Raw genomic sequence first — 20,867 nt, forward strand, 5'->3', positions numbered from 1 at the left:
AATTTGTGTTTGAGGGCATTTGAGTGCAAAATATTGGGTTTGGGGGGCTTATGGGCATAATACCGGCACTGGGACTGTGGCGCAGATGGCTGGGAATCAGCTGTTCAGAGTTCGAAGGCAGCCCGGGTTGGAGTGAGTGTCCGACCAATTTGTGTAGCTTGCTGTCGACCTTTGCAGCCCGAAAGACAGTTGCATCTGTCAATATGTGAGAGGAAGCCACAGGGAGGAGGGAGCAAGCTTGTTTTCTGCTTCCCTGGAGACTAGGATGCGAAACAATGGCTTCAAACTACAAGAAAGAAGATTCCATCTGAACATGAGGAAGAACTTCCTGACTGTGAGAACCGTTCAGCAGTGGAACTCTCTGCCCTTGAGTGTGGTGGAGGCTCCTTCTCTGGAAGCTTTTAAACAGATGCTGGATGGCCATCTGTCAGGGGTGATTTGAATGCAATATTCCTGCTTCTTGGCAGGGGGTTGGACTGGATGGCCCATGAGGTCTCTTCCAACTCTTTGATTCTATGATTCTATGTCAAGTAGGATATTTAGGTACCGCCTACGCGGGGAGGCTAATTTAACTAATTTACGATGCCATAAAAATCTCCAGGAAGCCTGCAAAGAATGAGGAAGTATTGTCGAAGGCTTTCATGGCTGGAATCACTAGGTTCTTGTGGGTTTTTTCAGGCTATAGGGCCATGTTCTAGAGGCATTTCTCCTGACGTTTCGCCTGCATCTATGGCAAGCATCCTCAGAGGTAGTGAGGTCTGTTGGAATTAGGACAATGGGTTTATATATCTGTGGAATGGCTGGGGTGGGGCAAAGAGCTCTTCCCTGCTGGAGCTAGGTGTGAATGTTTCAACTGACCACCTTCATTAGCATTTGAAGGCCTGGCTGAGCCTGGGAAAATCTTTTGTTGAGAGGTGTTAAGATGTGCCTGGTTGTTTCCTCTCTGCTGTTTTGCTGTTGTGGTCCAAGTCTACATAGGGACCACCAAACGCAGCATTGCCCAAACACGAATCAAGGAACATGAAAGGCGCTGCAGACTACTTCAACCAGAGAAGTCAGCCATAGCAGAGCACCTGATGAACCAGCCTGGACACAGCATATTATTTGAGAACACAGAAATGCTGGACCACTCCAACAACCACCATGTCAGACTACACAGAGAAGTCATTGAAATCCACAAGCATGTGGATAATTTCAACAGAAAGGAAGAGACCATGAAAATGAACAAAATCTGGCTACCAGTATTTAAAAACTCAAAAATTACAACAGCAAAACAGCAGAGAGGAAACAACCAGGCACATCTTAACACCTCTCAACAAAAGATTCCCCCAGGCTCAGCCAGGCCTTCAAATGCTAATGAAGGTGGTCAGTTGAAACATTCACACCTAGCTCCAGCAGGGAAGAGCTCTTTGCCCCACCCCAGCCATTCCACAGATATATAAACCCATTGTCCTAATTCCAACAGACCTCACTACCTCTGAGGATGCTTGCCATAGATGCAGGCGAAACGTCAGGAGAAATGCCCCTAGAACATGGCCCTATAGCCTAAAAAACCCCACAAGAACCTAATGAGGAAGTACTTAATCAGTGTCACAAATGGAGGGTGAAGCAACAGCTCCCCTGGTGGCCAGAATACCCTCAAGAAAAAGCTGGAATGTTAAATTGCCTCTGTGTCTGTCTATATATGTTGTATGTCTATGACACTGAATGTTTGCCATGTATATGTACATTGTAATCCGCCCTGAGTCCCCGCGGGGTGAGAAGGGCGGAATATAAAGACTGTAAATAAATAAATACGAAGTCAATATGGCTCTCCAAAACCATCTGGGGGTGATGCAACCTCTTAGCACCACCACAGGTCTAAGATATACTGCTAATTACGCTCACCTGACGCAGCCGGTCCAGAGTGAGGATGTTCTCCACGGCCAGGACGCTTCGGAGGTATTTCTCAATATGGGCTTCTGAATCGGCCGAAGCCGCATTGTCAACGTTGGCTGCCATTCTTGCTAGTGCTTCCCGTTCCTCTACTCCTTGAGCATCCTGGATGGAGAAGAAGAAGAAGCCACCCCAAGTCAATGAAAGGGCAAAAGAAAAGAACCAAGAAAAGTGGGAAACAGAGTCACAGAATCCTAGAGTCGGAAGAGACCTGGTGGGCCATCCCATCCAATCCCATTCTGCCAAGAAGTAGGAAAATTGCATTCAAAGCACCCCCAACAGATGGCCATCCAACCTCTGTTTCAAAGCCTCCAAAGAAGGAGCCTACACCACACTCTGGGGCAGAGAGTTCCACTGCTGAACAGCTCCCAATCACAGTTAGGAAGTTCTTCCTCATGTTCAGGTGGAATCTCCTTTCCTGTAGTTTGAAGCCATTGTTCCACTGTGTCCTAGTCTCCAGGGCAGCTCTCACCTATGACTTCTCATATCTTGATCCATGACCCTAATCGTGTCTCCTCTCAGTCTTCCTTTCTGCAGGCTCAACATGCCCAGATCTTGAAGCCATTCCTCATAGGGCTTATCCTCCAGACCCTTGATAATTTCAGTCGCCATCCTCTGGACACATTCCAGCTTAGAGTCAACATCTCCCTTAAATTGCAGTGCCCACAATTAGACACAGTGTGATTCCAGGTGTGGTCTGACCAAGGCAGAATACAGAGGGAGCATGACTTCCCTGGATCTAGGCACTAGGCTAGCACTGGGACTGTGGTGCAGCTGGCTGGGAGTCAGCTGCATTAAGATCAGTACTGACCACAAGGTCATGAGTTCGAAGCCAGCCCAGATCGGAGTGAGCTCCCAACCAAAATTGTGTAGCTTGTTGTTGAGCTTTGCAGCCCGAAAGACAGTTGCATCTGTCAAGTAGGAAATTTAGGTACCACTTATGTGGGGAGGCAAATTTAACTAATTTACGACGTCATAAAACTCTCCAGCAAGCATGCAAAGAATGAGGAAGTACTTCATCAGTGTCACAAATGGACGGTGAAGCGACAGCTCCCCTGGTGGCCAGAATACCCTCATGAAAGCTGGAATGATAAATAGCCTCTGAGTGTTTGTCTATATATGTTGTGTGTCTATGGCATTAAATGTTTGCCATGCATATGTACATTATAACCCATCCTGTGTCCCCTGCGGGGTGAGAAGGGCGGAATATAAATACTGTAAATAAATAAATAATAAAATGAATGCCATTTTCCCATAAAAGGTTATGACTATACAGGTCATGCTTCTACCAAAAGGTTTTGTTGTTCATTCGTTCAGTCATTTCCAACTCTTCATGACCTCATGGACCAGTCCACGCCAGAGCTCCCTGTCGGCCGTCACCACCCCCAGCTCCTTCAAGGTCAATCCAGTCACTTCAAGGATGCCATCCATCCATCTTGCCCTTGGTCGGCCCCTCTTCCTTTTGCCTTCCACTTTCCCCAGCATCATTGTCTTCTCCAGGCTTTGCTGTCTCCTCATGATGTGGCCAAAGGACTTCAACTTTGTCTCTAGTATCCTTCCCTCCAATGGGCAGCCGGGCTTTATTTCCTGGAGGATGGACTGGTTGGATCTTCTCGCAGTCCAAGGCACTCTCAGAACTTTCCTCCAACACCACAGTTCAAAAGCATCTCTCTTCCTTCGCTCAGCCTTCCCTAAGGTCCAGCTCTCACATTCATAGGTGACCAAAAGGTTATGACATAATTTTTCAAAAGGTTATGGAGATTTCCATTTTCTGTAAGTTGGGAGTTCTAGTGAGTAGAAGCAGCACCACTTTTTGGCAGAGATTGCACCAAAACCAGTTTAGGAAATGGTTTTCACCCCTTTGTCTCTCCAATTCTCACCTCCGGGATGTTCGAAACGACTTCAAACGTCACTCCGCAGCCAGGCACCGAACTCCGGTAAGACATCCTTCTCAATAAACTCTGAGCAAATCCCTGCGGAGTGAAAAGAAACCTTGTGACCGTCAAATAAATCAATGATCGAGGATTGTGCCTCTCTTTCAACAAGATGGAAGCATGTACACACATCAGCAGCGGAATCAGCAGCCTGCTTAGCATGAACGACGCTTGCTTAGCACAATAAAAATCAAGAAATAAATAGTAAATAAAGAAACAGAAAACACAGGTCGTTGCGACTGAGCCAAAACAAAGGGGAAGCCACTTATGTTCGGGAAATCCTGCACCTACAACTCTATGTGGAAGGTTTTTCTGAGAGTTAAGCAACTTTTTTGTTGCTCTATTTTCTGCTTTGTCACCAAATTAAGTAGTTATATTTAACGTCACCTGCAAGTTAACGAAACGAACACAACCTTTTTGAAGACAGAGAATACAGCACAAAAGTAAATGAAGAATTCCTATCTATTCTTAAGAGGAAGAGTCAATGAGATGTAGTGAACTGGACTACAACTACTAAGACCAGGGTTTAAATCCATGCTTGGTGATGGAAACCCACTCAAAGGATGACCTCTCTCAAAGGAAGGCAATGGCAAACTCCCTCTGAACAAAACTTGAAGGAAACATCATGAAAGGTTCACCTTACAGTGGTCATAGTTCACAAGTGACTCGAAGATACACACCACCAACAAATTAGAAGATATAAAGGAATTCAACACATTGCAACTAGGTCAACTTTACATCCCTAGTCAACCTTCCAATGGTATCTTGTAGCCCTATTATTCAACATCAAGCCAACCCCGACCAAGACCGCCTCCCACCTAGAAACCAATGCCCTCACTGTGGGAGAAGATGCAGGTCAAGAATAGGGCTCCACAGACACCTACGAACCCACCCCCAGGACACCGAACTTGGAGGACCATCATCCTCGGACTACGAGGGATCGCCTAAGTAGTGGAATTCAACATCAGTAATGGGGGAGATTCTTGCACACAATTGTGAAATTTCCCAGTTTAATACACAGGTGGAGAGATCACAGAAGGTAGGACCAGGTACGGCTCCATTGCCTAAATTCCATGCACTGGCAGAGGATGAACTAGATCTAAGCTTCTTAAACCATGAATCACAATCCCATTGCCTAAATGAATCTGGGAATCGCAAAAAATGTCTAGCTTGCCACCTAGTGGCTGTTGTAGGCATTTACATGGATTCAGGAGGAAAAAAAAAGAGGGACAATATAGTATGCCACTTCAGGCTGAAAACTATGCCTGAATGAACTAGAACTAAGCTTCTTAAACCATGGGTATGATCCCATCTCCTAACTGAATCTGGGGTCACAAAAATGTGTGTAGCTTGCCACCTAGTGGCTGTTGTAGGCATCTACACAGATTCGGGAGAAAAAAAGGAGAGCCAACTTAAGTCCCCCAATTGAGGCTGAAAACTATGCCTGAATGAACTAGATCAAAGCTTCTTAAACCATGGGTCACGATCCCATCTCTTAACTGAATCTGGGGTCACAAAAATGTGTGTAGCTTGCCACCTAATGGCTGTTGTAGGCATCTACACAGATTTGGGAGAAAAAAAGGAGAGCCAACTTAAGTCTCCCAATTGAGGCTGAAAACTAAGCCTGAATGAACTAGATCTAAGCTTCTTAAACCATGGGTCACGATCCCATCGCCTAACTGAATCTGGGGGGGGGGGGGTCACAAAAATGTGTGTAGTGGCTGTTGCAGGCATTTACAAAGATTCAGGAGAAAAAAGGAGAGCCAACATAGTCTGCCACTTCAGGCTGAAAACTAAGCCTGAATGAACTAGATCTAAGCTTCTTAAACCATGGGTCACGATCCCATCATGTAACTGAATCTGGGGGTCACAAAAATATGTGTAGGTTTCCACCTAGTGGCTGTTGTAGGCATTTACATGGATTCAGGAGAAGAAAAAGGAGGGGCAACATAAGTCTGCCACTTGAGGCTGAAAACTAAGCCTGAAAAATGTTAAAGATGCCCTGCTACATCCTGCAGTATCAGAGATTCAGCCAAGATTTAAATCTTTATCTACAAACAATAAATAAATATAGTAGAGTATTGTTTATCCAAGCTTCGCTCATCTAACATTCTGTATTATCCAACGTAGTCTGCCTTTTGCCCGGAATAATGTCCACGGTGGGAGAAAGACAGAACCCTTGTCTGTTTTGGTGCTAAATTTGTAAATACAGTAATTACTACATAACGTTACTGTGTATTGAACTGTATTGTCGAAGGCTGTCATGGCCGGAATCACTGGGTTGTTGTAGGTTTTTCCAGGTTATATGGCCATGTTCTAGAGGCATTTTCTCCTGACGTTTTGCCTGCATCTATGGCAAGCATCCTTAGAGGTAGTGAGGGTTCCTATGAGTTTCTGAGGGTTCTCACTGAGAGATAGTGAGGGTTCACTACCTTCTGAGGATGCTTGCCATAGATGCAGGCGAAACGTCAGGAGAAAATGCCTCTAGAACAAGGCCATATAACCCAGAAAAACCTACAACAACCCGTGTACTGAACTGCTTTTTCTGTCGATTTGTTATAAAACATGATGTTTTGGTGCTTAATTTGTAAAATCATAACATAATTTGATATTTAATAAGCTTTTTCTTAATCCCTCCTTATTATCCAACATTTTTGCTTATCCAACATTCTGCTGGCCCATTTATGTTGGATAAGCGAGACTCTACTGTACATCCATCTCATTAGTATGCAAAATTTGCTTTCACCTTTAATAAATCATGGAATAATAGAATTGGAAGAGACCACATGGGCCATCCTGTCCAAATGGTAAAATTATATCTACACCTATTAAAACAGCTTCTTTGGCTGCCGATAAGCCAAGCCAAATTCAAGTTGCAGGTCAAGCCAAAAATGGTTAGGACCCCGCCTATCTTTGTGATCGAATCTCCTTCTATGAACCTGTGCAAACTCTAAAATCTTCTGGGGAGGCCCTCCTTTCGCTCCCACCACCGTCACAAGTACAGTTGGTGGGGACGAGAGAGAGGGCCTTCTCGGTAGTGGCCCCCTGCCTCTGGAACGCCCTTCCAAGGGAAATAAGACAGGCCCCATCCCTCTCCTCCTTTCATAAGAGCTTGAAGCCCCGGTGGTTTCAACAAGCCTTTGAGAATGACCAGTTCCAACCCAGTCCCAAACATTGTTGAATATGCCCTTGTTCTAGAGGCATTCTCTCCTGACGTTTCGCCTGCATCTATGGCAAGCATCCTCAGAGGATGCTTGCCATAGATGCAGGCAAAACATCAGGAGAGAATGCCTCTAGAACATGGCCATATAGCCCGAAAAAACCTACGACAACCCAGTGATTCCGGCCATGAAAGTCTTCGACAAAACATTTGATTACTTTGCCATTCTGCAATTCTGATTCCAAAAAAATTGACAAGGGCCTGACCTGAATTTCTTAAGTTGGCTTCATTACCAAGACCCTAGCAAGGTGATTTCTTAACCAACACACGCCAGCCATTCCCCCACCCACTCCAAACACATGTAGTTACTCGTGAGCTGGAGGTTACTTGTGCCACGAATTGCCGACACCCCAAATGCTTGGCCGCAGAGATCACAACAAACAATGATGGAAGAGGGGCAGAGAGCGATTGTTTATGCTGACAAGGTGCCCCGGGAGGTTAAAAATCCCCGACTCCTGAATTAATGCAGAGATGACTCATCCTCTACCGTTGCGGCAAATGACTGTGAGACGCCTCAGAAGGTTATTGATACAGTTTTGAAATACACATTTGGGTTGCATGTCGCTGGTGGAGAATACCTAAAGAGGCCAAGGTGCTTAGCAGGCAGGACAGAGGAAGGAATTGATGGAGAGTTTGTTCCAACAGCTTCCATGAACTGAGCTAGACGAGAACACGGAGGGTGCCATCATGCAACGGCAGAGGTCATTCCTTTGCACAAGGTCCCAGGTTCGATCCTCTACAACCAATAAAGTGACCTCTAGAAGGAGGACTAAGGAAGACGTCTGCCTCTGACCTCAGGGACAGACAGAACAAGGCTTTGAAGATTGACAAGACAAATACTTTTCATCCTAACTTTGGGCCCAAAGAGGAGACTCCAAGAATGTTCTTGTGAATTTGACCCCTCAGAAACTATCTACAAGGAATGCCTGTCACTCATAACTCATTTGTGCCAAGTTTGGTCTAGATCCTTCATTGTTTGAGTCCACATGCTCTCTGGATGTAGGTGAACTACAAATCCAAAACTCAAGGTCAATGCCCACCTAACCCATCTAGTGTTTTCTGTTGGTCATGGGAGTCCTGTGTGCCAAGTTTGGTTCAATTCCAAACAATGATGGATCTGGACCAAACTTGGCACGAATACTCAACATGCCCAAATGTGAACACTGGTGGACTTTGGGGAAAATAGACATTGACATTTGGGAGTTGTAGTTGCTGGGATTTATAGTTCACCTACAATAAAAGCAGAAGGAGGGGCTTTGGTGGGAGGATTCACTGTTTCCAAAAAGGAAGAGAAGGACAGGCAGAGAGAGCCTTCTTTGTCAAAGAGGTTCCTAAGACCTTTAGAAATACATGTATTCTGATGATCTTTGGCGAACCGCCTGAAACTCCCCTCGTGACTCTCCCCCAGGGTCCCAATCCCCAGTTTGAGAAACACTGCACTAGCAAAATTGCAACTACTGAAACATTGGGTTGTTGTGGGTTTTTTTGGGCTATATGGCCATGTTCTAGAAGCATTCTCTCCTGACGTTTCACCTGCATCTATGGCAAGCATGCCCTGTACATGAGGCAGGGTATAATGGACAAGCATACAGATGCGGAGTTGTCTACATGAGGCAGAGCATAATGGACAAGCATACAGATGCGGAGTTGTCTGTACATGAGGCAGGGCATAATGGACAAGCATACAGATGTGGAGTTATCTGTACTTGAGGCAGGGCATAATGGACAAGCATACAGATGCGGAGTTGTCTGTACATGGGGCAGGGCATAATGGACAAGCATACAGATGCGGAGTTGTCTGTACATGAGGCAGGGCATAATGGACAAGCATACAGATGCGGAGTTGTCTGTACATGGGGCAGGGCATAATGGACAAGCAGACAGATGCGGAGTTGTCTGTACATGAGGCAGGGCATAATGGACAACCATACAGATGTGGAGTTGTCTGTACATGAGGCAGGGCATAATGGACAAGCATACAGATGCGGAGTTGTCTGTACGAGGCAGGGCATAATGGACAAGCATACAGATGCAGACTTGTCTGTACATGAGGCAGGGCATAATGGACAAGCATACAGATGCGGAGTTGTCTGTACATGGGGCATAATGGACAAGCATACAGATGCGGAGTTGTCTGTACATGAGGCAGGGCATAATGGACAAGCATACGGATGCGGAGTTGTCTGTACATGAGGCAGGGCATAATGGACAAGCATACAGATGCGGAGTTGTCTGTACATGAGGCAGGGCATAACGGACAAGCATACAGATGCGGAGCTGTCTGTACAGGTTGTGACCTTACAACCTCTGAAGATGCTTGCCATAGATGGAAGTGAAACGTCAGGAGAGAATGCTTCTAGAGCATGGCCATATAGCCCAAAAAACCTACAACAACCCAGTGATTCAGCCATGAAAGTCTTCAACAATGTACTGAAACATTGCTATCATGTCCGCCCTTGACCTTCTCTTCTTCAGGCTAAATATCTCTATCTCTCTCAACTGCTCCTCACAGGGATTTGTGGTTTTCCAGACCTTTGACCATTTTGGTCACATTCCTCTTTCTCTTTGGACTCTTGTGGGGCTAGGCAGAAATAAGCAAGGGCAGAAGAAAAGCAAACACAACATGGACACCATCCAAGGACGGGAACACCAGCAAGAGTTTGAGCACACAGCAGCAGAAAACGTCCCCATCACAAATGCCATGGGAACAATGGCGAGGAGAGATGGAGATGTAGCAATGAATGAGCCACTCCGTTACGGCTGTCGAATGCGGAGAGGTGGGATGATCCATTTCAGGTATACATTTGCTAAAGCGCATTTTTGCTAACATGCACAACAAGCTTGGGAAGGGCACGGCCCATCCACAACTGCCTTGTTGGAGATGCAAACGGGAACCAACGAGCTACGAGGCTGAAAACACAAAACGATCCTGAATAGTCCGGCTTCTTACGCACAGCGGAGGAACGCAGGGGGGGAAAGGCGTTTGCCAAGGTGTTCCTATCCCTCCTGGAGCCTCTACCATGGAGTCAGGAGCAAGGACAAGGGAAAGAGAAGGAAAAGAAAAGAGGAATCAGTCAAGGAGGAAGGATGGTCCATGGGAAGGCTCCATATTGGGAATCCCAGGCAATCTAAGCCCCCAAAGATTGGCACTTACATGCAAGACCTAAGAGCAAAGGACAGAAGGGAAAAAATTCAACCAAAAGTCAACAACAAAGTCGCTTAAAGTGTTGTCACCAAAGAAGCTAAACCAGGCATGGGCCAACTTCAGCCCTCCAGATGTTTTGGACTTCAACTCCCACAATTCCTAACAGCCGGTAGGCTGTTAGGAATTGTGGGAGTTGGAGTCCAAAACACCTGGAGGGCTGAAGTTGGCCCATGCCTGAGCCAAACCCAAAACAAATCCATTCCTTCTGGTGTTGGAGAGAATGGAAAGCTTTATCCGTGCCACCTCTGTTGTTGTTAATTGCTCATCCCATCGACATAAACATTTCTTTAAGAGTGATCCATTGCTGTTCACATCCAGCCCCGAAGTTGTAAACGGATAGTAATTTGTATGATCTGGGACAAGTTACAAGGTAAGAATCACAGCTATTAATCTCTGTTGCAAATGGTGATTTGGATCAGGCCTTCAGCTGTGTTGTTTATTTCGTGTTTGTCGAAACAAAACATAGATGTCAGGCAAGCAATAGAAAGTGAATGGCCTTCCTGGTAGTGTTGAGCTGCAAATCTCCCTCATCCATCATAGAATCATAGAATCAAAGAGTTGGAAGAGACCTCATGGGCCATCCAGTCCAACCCCATTTTGCCAAGAAGCGGGAATATTGCATTCAAATCACCCCTGACAGATGGCCATCCAGCCTCTGTTTAAAAGCTTCCAAAGAAGGAGCCTCCACCACACTCCGGGGCAGAGAGTTCCACTGCTGAACGGCTCTCACAGTCAGGAAGTTCTTCCTCATGTTCAGATGGAATCTCCTCTCTCGTGATGCTAGTTAGGGCTGATGGGATTTGCAATCCAAACATGTCTGGAGTGCCACTTGATTCCAAAAGTGAGACTTACATTTTTTTTATTTCACAAGTAATATATTATTAAGTTACTTGCAGTGTACTGTTGTACGGGGCATTGAATGAAAAGTAATGCCTCCACCTTCGTAACTCCACAACTGATGGCAGTACTGGCACGCGGCAGGTACTGGCTTCTTCAGTAGACTCTCCTCTACAGTTCCATTTTGGAGGGTTGAATGAAAAGTAATGCCTCCACCTTCGTAACTCCTCGATGGCAGTACTGGTATGCGGCAGGTACTGGCTTGTTCAGTAGACTCCCCTCTACAGTTCAATTTTGGAGGGTTGAATGAAAAGTAATGCCTCCACATTTGTAACTCCTCAACAGATGGCAGTACTGGTATGCGGCAGGTACTGGCTTGTTTAGCAGACTCTCCTCTACAGTTCCATTTTGGAGGGTTGAATGAAAAGTAATGCCTCCACCTTCATAACTCCTCAATAGATGGCAGTACTGCTATTTGGCAGGTACTGGTTTGTTCAGTAGACTCTCTTCTACAGTTCCATTTTGGCGGGAAGCCTTGGCTTTGAATGCTTGTGTTGTTAAAGTGCAAAATATGGAACCCTGTGCAGACGGTCATTAAATTCTTGACAGCAAAAGGTGTTACCTCAGCATCTTTAAACTTACTCGCCCAACGACACACAGTATTCACATCCACACAACCACCATAAAAAGCTTGCATTTTCTGATGAATCTCCTTTGGGGTGACACCTTCTACGATTATTCACTTTTCCACATAATCACCAGACAATTGGATACATTTCTGCCAACGATGAACAAGTTTTCTGAAGCAGTCACGGAAGAAGTCGACACTCTGTTTCCACAACCCATCGTGCACAGATCTTCCGATAGCCGAGCAAAGCAATAATGTGACCCACACGGTCTTGTGAAATGCCGACTATGCTTGAAATTTCTCTCTGAGTGATACGACAATCGTCCTGAATCAATCTATCAACCTTTTGCTTGGGAAACTCGGTGGTTGCTGTCACAGGATGTCCAACTCTTTGATTGTCACGCAAGTCAGATGTTCCCACCTCAATATCTTTCAACTTTCTCACCCAGTGACGCGCAGTGCTCACATCAACACAATCCCCATAAACAGCTTGCATTCTTGGATGAATCTCCTTTGGGGTGACAAGAATTCAATGACTGCATGTTGCTTAAGTCGCATTGACCAACCGTCTGCACAGGGTTCCATACTTCGCACTTTAACAACACAACCGTTCAATGCTAAGGCTTCCTGCCAAAATGGAACTGTAGAGGAGAGTCTATCAAACAAGCCAGTACCTGTCGCATACCAGTACTGCCATCTGTTGAGGAGTTACCAAGGTGGAGGCATTACTTTTCATTCAACCCTCGTAGATGTCAGGCAAGCAATAGAAAGTGAATGGCCTTCCTGGTACTGTTGAGCTGAAAATCTCCCACATCAATCACTCCTCGTGATGCTAGTTAGGGCTGATGGGATTTGCAATCCAAAAATGTCTGGAGTGCCACTTGATTCCAAAAGTGAGACTTACACTTTTTTATTTCACAAGTAATATATTGTTAAGTTACTTGCAGTGTACTGTTGTACGAGGGTTGAATGAAAAGTAATGCTTCCTACCAAAATGGGACTGTAGAGGAGAGTCTACTGAACAAGCCAGTACCTGCCGCATACCAGTACTGCCATCTGTTGAGGAGTTACGAAGGGGAAGGCATTACTTTTCATTCAACCCTCGTATGCATTGGTAAGGTGTCACTTTTTTATTAAAATTTCACAAAACGTTACTGTAAAAATGGAAAAATCCTTTTCAGCAACGAGCTGACATTATTTCTTATGCTGTAAAAGGAATGATGTTGCAAGTTGTCAGGATATGAAAGAAAAGAATGTTAGTATGCACTCATTACCCTCCCAAAAGTAACACTGCAGTTAACAATTTTACGAGACATTACTTTGGTGATATGATTCCCAACCTTTGGGCCTCCGGGTGTTTTGGACTTCAGCTCCCACAGTTCCTAACAGCTGGCAAGCTGGCTGGGATTTCTGGGAGTTGAAGTCCAAAACAACTGGAGGCTCAAAGGTTGGGAACCACTGGATACAGTTAACACTCCACATTTTCTGGGGTGAACAGAACCCCTATGAAAATGGAGGAAAAAAAACCAATAACTAATAAACTGCTATTATGATTATTATTTTGAGAGAAAACGTTTCTAGGAATCTATAGTCTTTTAGCACAATTATATGGGAAGAAAGGGAAGGAGGGACATGAAAGGGGAAAAGGTATGAAGGGAGGGAAGAAGTGAAGGAGTGAGAAAGAGAAAGATGGGAAAAGAGGATGAAAAGGGGAGGGAAGAAAGAAAACAAGTAAAGATACAAGAAGGAAGAAAGGAGGGAAGGAGGGAGGGAAGAAGGAAGGAAGGAAGGATTATAGAAGGAAGAATTGAAGGGAGAAAGGAATGAAGAAGGGAGGAAAAGAAGGAAGAAGGAAAAAAGGAAGGAAGGAAGGGAAAGAAGAAAGAAAGAAAGGAAAGGAAGGGAAGAGAAGGGAGGGAGGGAGGACTGAAGAAGGGAAGGAAAGAAGAAGGAGGGAGGGAAGAAAGTAAGAAGGGAAGGTCGGAAGGAATGAAGAAGGAAAGGAAAAAAAGAATGTAAGGGAGGATTGAAGGGGGGAAAGAAGGAAGAAGAAGAGAAGGAAGGAAGGAAGCAGGGAAGGAAAGAAAAAAGGAAGAATGAGGAAGGAAGGATTGAAGAAGGGAAGGAAAGAAGAAGGAGGGAGGGAAGAAAGTAAGAAGGGAAGGTCGGAAGGAATGAAGAAGGAAAGGAAAAAAAGAATGTAAGGGAGGATTGAAGGGGGGAAAGAAGGAAGAAGAAGAGAAGGAAGGAAGGAAGCAGGGAAGGAAAGAAAAAAGGAAGAATGAGGAAGGAAGGATTGAAGAAGGGAAGGAAAGAAGAAGGAGGGAGGGAAGAAAGTAAGAAGGGAAGGTCGGAAGGAATGAAGAAGGAAAGCAAAAAAAAGAATGTAAGGGAGGATTGGGAATGTAAGGGAGGAGGGAGGGAAGGAAGGAAGGAGGGAAGGAAAGAAAAAAGGAAGAAGAAGGGAAGGGAAGGAAGGAAGGGAAGGAAGGAAAAAGGCCGACGAGAAGGGAGGAAGGAATGAAGAAAGAAAGGAAGAAGGAAGGAAGGAAGGAAGGAAGGAAGAAGGGGGAAGGGAAGGGAGGGGAGGGGAGGGGAGGGGAGGGAAGAAGGAAGGAAGGAAGAAGAAGGGAAGGAAAGAAGGTGTATGAAGAAAAGCCAAGGAAAGAAGGAAAGAAAAAAAGAAAGAAAGAGGGAGAAAGTGCATGCGAGAAACAGAGAAAACCAAGAAAGCACCACTAAGAAAATGCAAACTTGGGTATTGCTATGTATATATGTTAGTAAATAAATAAACTAGACATAACAATTGACAGTTGTGGGTAACCATAGCTCAGTGGCACTATATCTCTAAGTATCAGAGAAAAGGCATGAAGAAGGGAAGCCACTGCATGCTATGTGAACCAAGAGGCACCTGGCCTTTCTCAACAGACCTTGTATGATCCAGCTTGCCATCCATTGTGTCTAAGGCGCTCACCTGCTTGCCATAGACGTTGACACAGATGCGCTTGCGAAGCACCAGCTGCATCTCAGCCGGGTGGCTCAGCTGCACCGTCACCCGCACAATCAGGTAGACTCTCTGTTCTCCGGTCGCCCCTCGGCTGAGCTGTGCGCAGTTGTGGACTGTGGAATCCCACGAAGCTTCAGCCTTTGCCTGGGAAATTGACAACGGAGGTGAGGTGCTATAGAGCAGGCATAGGCCAACTTTGGCCCTCCAGGTGTTTTGGACTTCAACTCCCACAATTCCTAACAGCTGGTAGGCTGTTAGGAATTGTGAGAGTTGAAGTCCAAAACACCTGGAGGGCCAAAGTTGGCCCATGCCTGTGGTCTCCTCTTCTCCTCTTCTCTCCAAAGGAAATCCCTGCTCCACGCTCACCTCGCTCTCATGGTGCCGGACAATCTGCAACTCAAAGAACTCATCTTCCTCTTCGGCCGCCAAGGTTGCATCCCATCCACCAGCTTCCGGCTCGTCCAGATTGTCCTGAGAGCTGAAGTCGTCCGCTGCATGGGAGAAGAATGAGGGTTGGTAGAGAGAGAAAACTATTGAGCAACTTCATGTCAGGATGGAAGAAGATACTACCAGGACTAAGTTCTGCCATGCTTTAAGTGTTGACTTTTTTCTCAAGCCAAAACACTTTCAAAACTTGAAACTGGTAAATCTTTTTTTCTTCTTCATGCAAAAAAAGTCAATAAAAGGTGTCTAATCTTTCACATTTCTTTTTACCAATGTCCCTTTTTAAAAAATAAGTGAACTTTACCATTTAAATCAAGGAAGAGGACCGGGATGTGCGTCTCCATTCCAGGCACAGGAGTCCTGTAAGAAAACAAAACAAAAGCAAGATGCAAGAGTTGGCATATCAATTCAGGAAGGTGTGTGTTGCAACTCTACCAGGCAGGTCTATGGGCAACAAGCTCCTCGGCATGGAGAAAAATGGAACAAGAGCACCTCCCCATGGCCAGAGTTGAGCATCGCCTCTAGATGCCGGAGATGGAAAGGGAAGCCTTTGCCTTTGTTTATGTATTGTATGTCACTGTTGTTAAAAGGCATTGAATGTTTGCTTATATATGTGTATACTGTAATCCGCTGTGAATCCCCTTAGAGAGATGGAGCGGAATATAAACAAAGTGTATTATTGATCCAGATTATCAAAGCAGATAATCCACATTATCTGCTTGGAACCGGATTAGATGCACTACGCTGCCATATAATCCAGTTCGGAGCAGATAATCTGGATTCTATATGGCAATGTAGAAGAGGCCTATGATCACCAGTTTCCATGCAACTGGAAAGCAAGGCAAGGATAACCTTGGTTAATTTGGTTTCTAAACAGAGGTTGGATGGCCATCTGTTGATGTGCTTTGGTTGTTTTTTTTTTAACCAGGGACTAATTGACCAGGGATCACTTTGACCAGGGACTACTCTCCAACATTAGTACCAAAAGAGTTATGAATCAGTTTTTGGTCAACTTTAGATTCAGTTTGGTTATTTGGTGTGCTGATTCAGAAAATTGCATTGGATAGACCACATGTCACACCTCAGAGTAGATTCACCTTGCTGAAATCACCAAAACTCCACACAGACTGAAGTCTTTGTAGTTTATTGAAATGTAAAAGATAAAAAGTTCTCAAAAGCAAGTAATGTTCCAAAAGATCAATAAAAACATAGCACTGTAAAGTAGGATTCCAAGAGGCACCAACAAAACAAAATCTCATGAGAACATGACAAAGTCCCGAGACCATGGACACAAGAACTACAAGATAATCCAAGGCAAACGAGCACAAGCTGCTTGGTTGAGCGAAAAGTTGCTCTGACAAAGGTTTGTTTGTAAACACACTGCTTAATACCCTTTGCAATACATAAAAGCATTTCTTTGGCCTCTGGCCTCCTTCTTGTTAGCTATTCTCACACTCCTTCGAACTCTGAATTCCAAACGGTCAGCCCGATCTAAGATTCCCGTTTCATCAAGGTCAGGCTGCTCGTTAGTGTCAGCCTGGTTGCCTTCTTGCTTATTATCAGGCTGAGAACTCCTTTTCTGAGTAAATTTGCACCTGGCTAGTTTCAGTATCAAAAACATCATTCCATGCTGTGGGAAACTCAACTTGTGCACTCTGTTCCTCATTGTCTACAACAGGAACATTTTGAACCTGATTGTGAACCTGAATCCCATCATCCTCCTCAGAGTCACTCTGAGTCACCACACTGTGGTTCCAGCTGAGTCACCACACCACATCAGCTCTAGTTTCTGATACAGAATATATGCCATCCAGTAGTCGCCATCTGCGTGCCCACAGAAAACCATATTTAATAACCCTTGGAACTACAAGAGGGTTTTGTGAAACCAGTTACTCTCATTGCAACGGTGTAGTAATGGTGAGGCCGTGGACCATATTTTAGTTCTTGTGGACCACTGGTGGTCCACAGACAACAGGTTGGGAACCACAGTTTTAGATACTAACAGTACACTTAATTCATTGTGGTGTGAATTTCAAAGAAGCTATCCAACAGACTGAATTCATTTACAAGATAGCTGGATTGCTCCTCGGACGTTGGGCCTGATTCCCGGAAACATCCATCACTCACCAGTTGCCATTTCACTCTTCTTTTTTTGCTCCAAATTTAGTACAAGCCTAGCCTTTTTCCCGGCTTCCTGGCCGTTGCAGCTCCCATTCAGCAAACGGCAATCTGGCTGCGTTTCCTTCTCTTACCAATGTTCTGAATGAAAGATTTTGTGGCATATTTGCTGACGGAAGGGAACTCGGGGACACGTAACCCAGAGTCCGGCGGAGGCAGCCTCGGTCGCCACCCAGACGCAGCCTTTTAAGTGAATGAACCGGGCAATTAACGTGAATGTTTTCTTCCCCTTTTAAATCAGCTAAAGTGCAGTAGCCATAAATATTGATTTCCATTGCTATAGGAGATCATAATTAAACTTTGGTTAATAATTCCGTTGCTTTAAGTAAGGAGTGTGGAAAGTCTTTTGGAATATTGCTCTCAAACAAACTCAGCTTTTGGAGAAGCAAAAACATCTCCGAAAACCAGAACATATAGGCCATTATCTACTGGATTATCACTAGAAGCTTCCTATATGGTTCTTACCACTCTGCAGGGGCTCCAGGGATGCCACTGCCAGCGGAAGGCACCATGACGGCATTCCTCTCTTCAGTAAGGGTCAACCTCATCTCTAACAGTTGGGCTTCTCGGTCTGCATCGTCTTCTGTTTTGTCTGGAAGAAGGCAACACAAGTTTTCGTTTTGAATCTGGATTAATCTGGTTTCAAAGTGTGTGCTACAAGTATGGGAAAACCCATTCAACTCAAGGAGAGAATGGAAGAGGCAGGAACAATTTCATCACACCTGGGCCCAGAGGTAAATGAAAGACCCTCCTTCCATCCCAGTTGTCACTTCCCAAGCCTTGGAAGGAAGAGAAGACGGAGGCACAGATTCATCATGCTATGGCCGAGAATAAGATGGAAAGGCTTCTGTCTATCCCAACTGTCACTGCCCAGGCATTGGGAGGAAAGGGAGATACAGTTCCATCATACCAAGGCCCAGAACAAGATAGAAGGCCTTCCATCTATCCCAACTGTCACTGCCCAGGCTTTGGAGGGAGATTGGAACACAGAGGCAATTTCATCTTGCCAAGGCCCAGAACTAGATGGTAGGCTCTCCGTCTATCCCAACTGTCACTGTCCAGTTCTTGGAGGGAAAGACAAAGACGGAGGGCACAGTTTCATCTTGCCAAGGCCCAGAGCAAGATGGAAAGTTCTCCATCTATCCCAACTGTCACTGCCCTGGCTTTGGAAGGAGAGAGAAAGTTGGAGGCACAGTTTCATCATGCCAAGGCCTAGAACAAGATGGAAGGCTCTCCGTCTATCCCAACTGTCACTGCCCGGGCTTTGGAGAGAGAGAGAGGAAGACGGAGGCACAGTTTCATCATGCCAAGGCACAAAACAAGATGGAAGGCTCTCTCTCTATCCCAGCTGTCACTGCCCAGGCTTTTGGGGGAGAAAGGGAGATGGAGGGCACAGCTTCATCATGCCAAGGCCCAGAACAAGATTGAAGGCTCTCCATCTATCCCAACTGTCACTGCCCAGGCCTTGGAGAGTGAGAACGAGAGGCAGGCACAGCGTCATCACTTCTAAACCTAATCCAACTCTGAAATATTGTCTTGTGAGCGAGAGGGGCCCAAAGGCTAACAATGCCAATGAATTCTGGTTTAAAGCTCCATGTTTCTCAATTAGCCCTTGGAAAGATCTTTCAACTTTTTAGAGAAGCATGGAAAACATACAAAATCTAAGAAAGTTTTGATGGAGCTGTAAGGAAGACTTTGTTCATTTGAAGAACTTTAGAGAGCCACACTGTTGAGTTCAGAAGGGCTGGATTTGGCTCCAGGGTGTCCCATGTCCTGCAAGAAAAATGATCCCAGCCATACCGAAAGGAAGTTGGAACTTCAAAGAGACAAATCAGCCCTTTCTGCCTTTACCTGGCTTTCCTACAAGTTTCTGTAACTGCTGATCGAGATACTCCTGGCGTTTCGTGAGCACATTCAGCCATTTCCGACGCAGCCTCTCCAGGTCTCTGTCCTATGAAGAAGGGCCAAATGGGTTTTTCAGACAAGATTAAATGGTGATTTCTGAACAGCATCCAATCCTCTTATGTATGGAAAGTTTTTAAGGGGTAGAGAGGCAGTCATTGAAAGAGATGACGAAAAGAAAGGCTTATTGTGGCAACTCTGTTTACTAAGGTCTAGAGCAGTGGTTCTCAACCTTCCTAATGCCGCGACCCCTTAGTACAGGTTCTCACGTTGTGGTGACCCCCAACCATAATGTTATTTTCGTTGCTACTTCTTTAATTTTGCCACTGTTATGAATCGTAATATAAATATCTGATATGCAGGATGTATTTTCATTCACTGGACCAAATTTGGCACAAATACCTGATACGCACGAATTGGAATACTGGTGGGGTTGGAGGGGATTGATTATGTCATTTGGGAATATGCTGGGATTCATAGTTCATCTAAAATCAAAGAGCCTTTTGAACTCCACCAATGATGGAATTGAATCAAACTTGACACACAGAATTCCCATGGCCAAGAGAAATACTGGGAGAGTCTGGTGGACACTGACCTTGGTTTTTGGAGTTGTAGTTCACCTACATCCACAGAACACTGTGGACTCAAACAGTGATGGATCTGGATCAAACTTGGCACAGATAATCAATATGCCCAAATGTGAACACTGGTAGAGTTTGGAGAAAATAGACCTTGCCATTTGGGAGTTGTAGTTGCTGGGATTCATAGTTCACCCACAATGAAATAGCATTCTGAATCCCACCAATGATAGAACTGGGCCAAACTTCCCACGCAGAACACCCATGACAAGGAGAAAATACTACGTTTTCTGATGGTCTTTGGTGACCCCTCTAACACCCCCTTGCGACCCCCAAAGGGGTCCTGACCCCCAGGTTGAGAACCACTGGTCTAGAGTTTAGTGGGGGGAGATGCTTTGTTATACTACAAATCCCAGAATTCCCAGCTAGCATGGTATGCTAGCATCTTGGGCAGATGCTGGGATTTGTAGTCAGAAAAGTTACTTTAGCAAGCTCTATTAAGGCATGGACACTCTTGAGTAGTTGTTTGCTTTGTCTCCTGCAGCAGTTTTGGGTTTTTAAGTCCTTTCTGCTGTTTTTTGGGAGGGGTTTATTAGTGATGGTCACGTGTTGGTCTGTTAGGGGTGTAGTGCCCAAATTTCGTGCCAATTTGTCCAGTGGTTTTTGAGTCATGTTAATCCCACAAACAAACATTACATTTTTATTTATGTAGATTATATGTTCAGTGCCTAGCAAGAAAGATTACTTACATGGAGGTCATGTGCAAACTCTCTTTACAATGCAACAGCATTGTGATCACTCTGTAGTAAAGGCAAATTAGCACAATACGACCTAAAAACTTATATTTTCAGTGAAAAAGGTAGTCTATTTACCTGGTAGCTATCCATGTCATCATCTTCTTCCTAGAAAAAAAAATCACAAAAATAAAATATATTCTATGTATTGTCAAAGGCTTTCATGGCTGGAATCACTAGGTTCTTGTAGGTTTTTTCGGGCTAT

The 20,867-nt window shown here is 45.0% G+C and overlaps 1 protein-coding gene across 2 annotated transcripts in view; it reads right to left on the minus strand.

Moving 5' to 3' along the window:
- The window catches only part of KIF13B (kinesin family member 13B), a 268,692-nt gene that overhangs the window by 46,171 nt on the left and 201,654 nt on the right, over nucleotides 1-20,867 (minus strand). For both annotated transcript variants that reach the window (XM_067462696.1, XM_060754661.2), the window contains exons 26-33: nucleotides 20,741-20,770; nucleotides 19,240-19,339; nucleotides 17,854-17,980; nucleotides 15,515-15,570; nucleotides 15,133-15,257; nucleotides 14,734-14,910; nucleotides 3,816-3,908; nucleotides 1,888-2,040 (exon numbers count right to left, since the gene is read on the minus strand). In XM_067462696.1, coding sequence (XP_067318797.1) covers nucleotides 1,888-2,040; nucleotides 3,816-3,908; nucleotides 14,734-14,910; nucleotides 15,133-15,257; nucleotides 15,515-15,570; nucleotides 17,854-17,980; nucleotides 19,240-19,339; nucleotides 20,741-20,770 — 861 coding nt within the window. The remainder of the gene's footprint in view (nucleotides 1-1,887; nucleotides 2,041-3,815; nucleotides 3,909-14,733; nucleotides 14,911-15,132; nucleotides 15,258-15,514; nucleotides 15,571-17,853; nucleotides 17,981-19,239; nucleotides 19,340-20,740; nucleotides 20,771-20,867) is intronic.

Source organism: Anolis sagrei, chromosome 1 (assembly GCF_037176765.1).
Source record: "Anolis sagrei isolate rAnoSag1 chromosome 1, rAnoSag1.mat, whole genome shotgun sequence".
Classification (NCBI taxonomy): Eukaryota; Metazoa; Chordata; class Lepidosauria; order Squamata; family Dactyloidae; genus Anolis; species Anolis sagrei.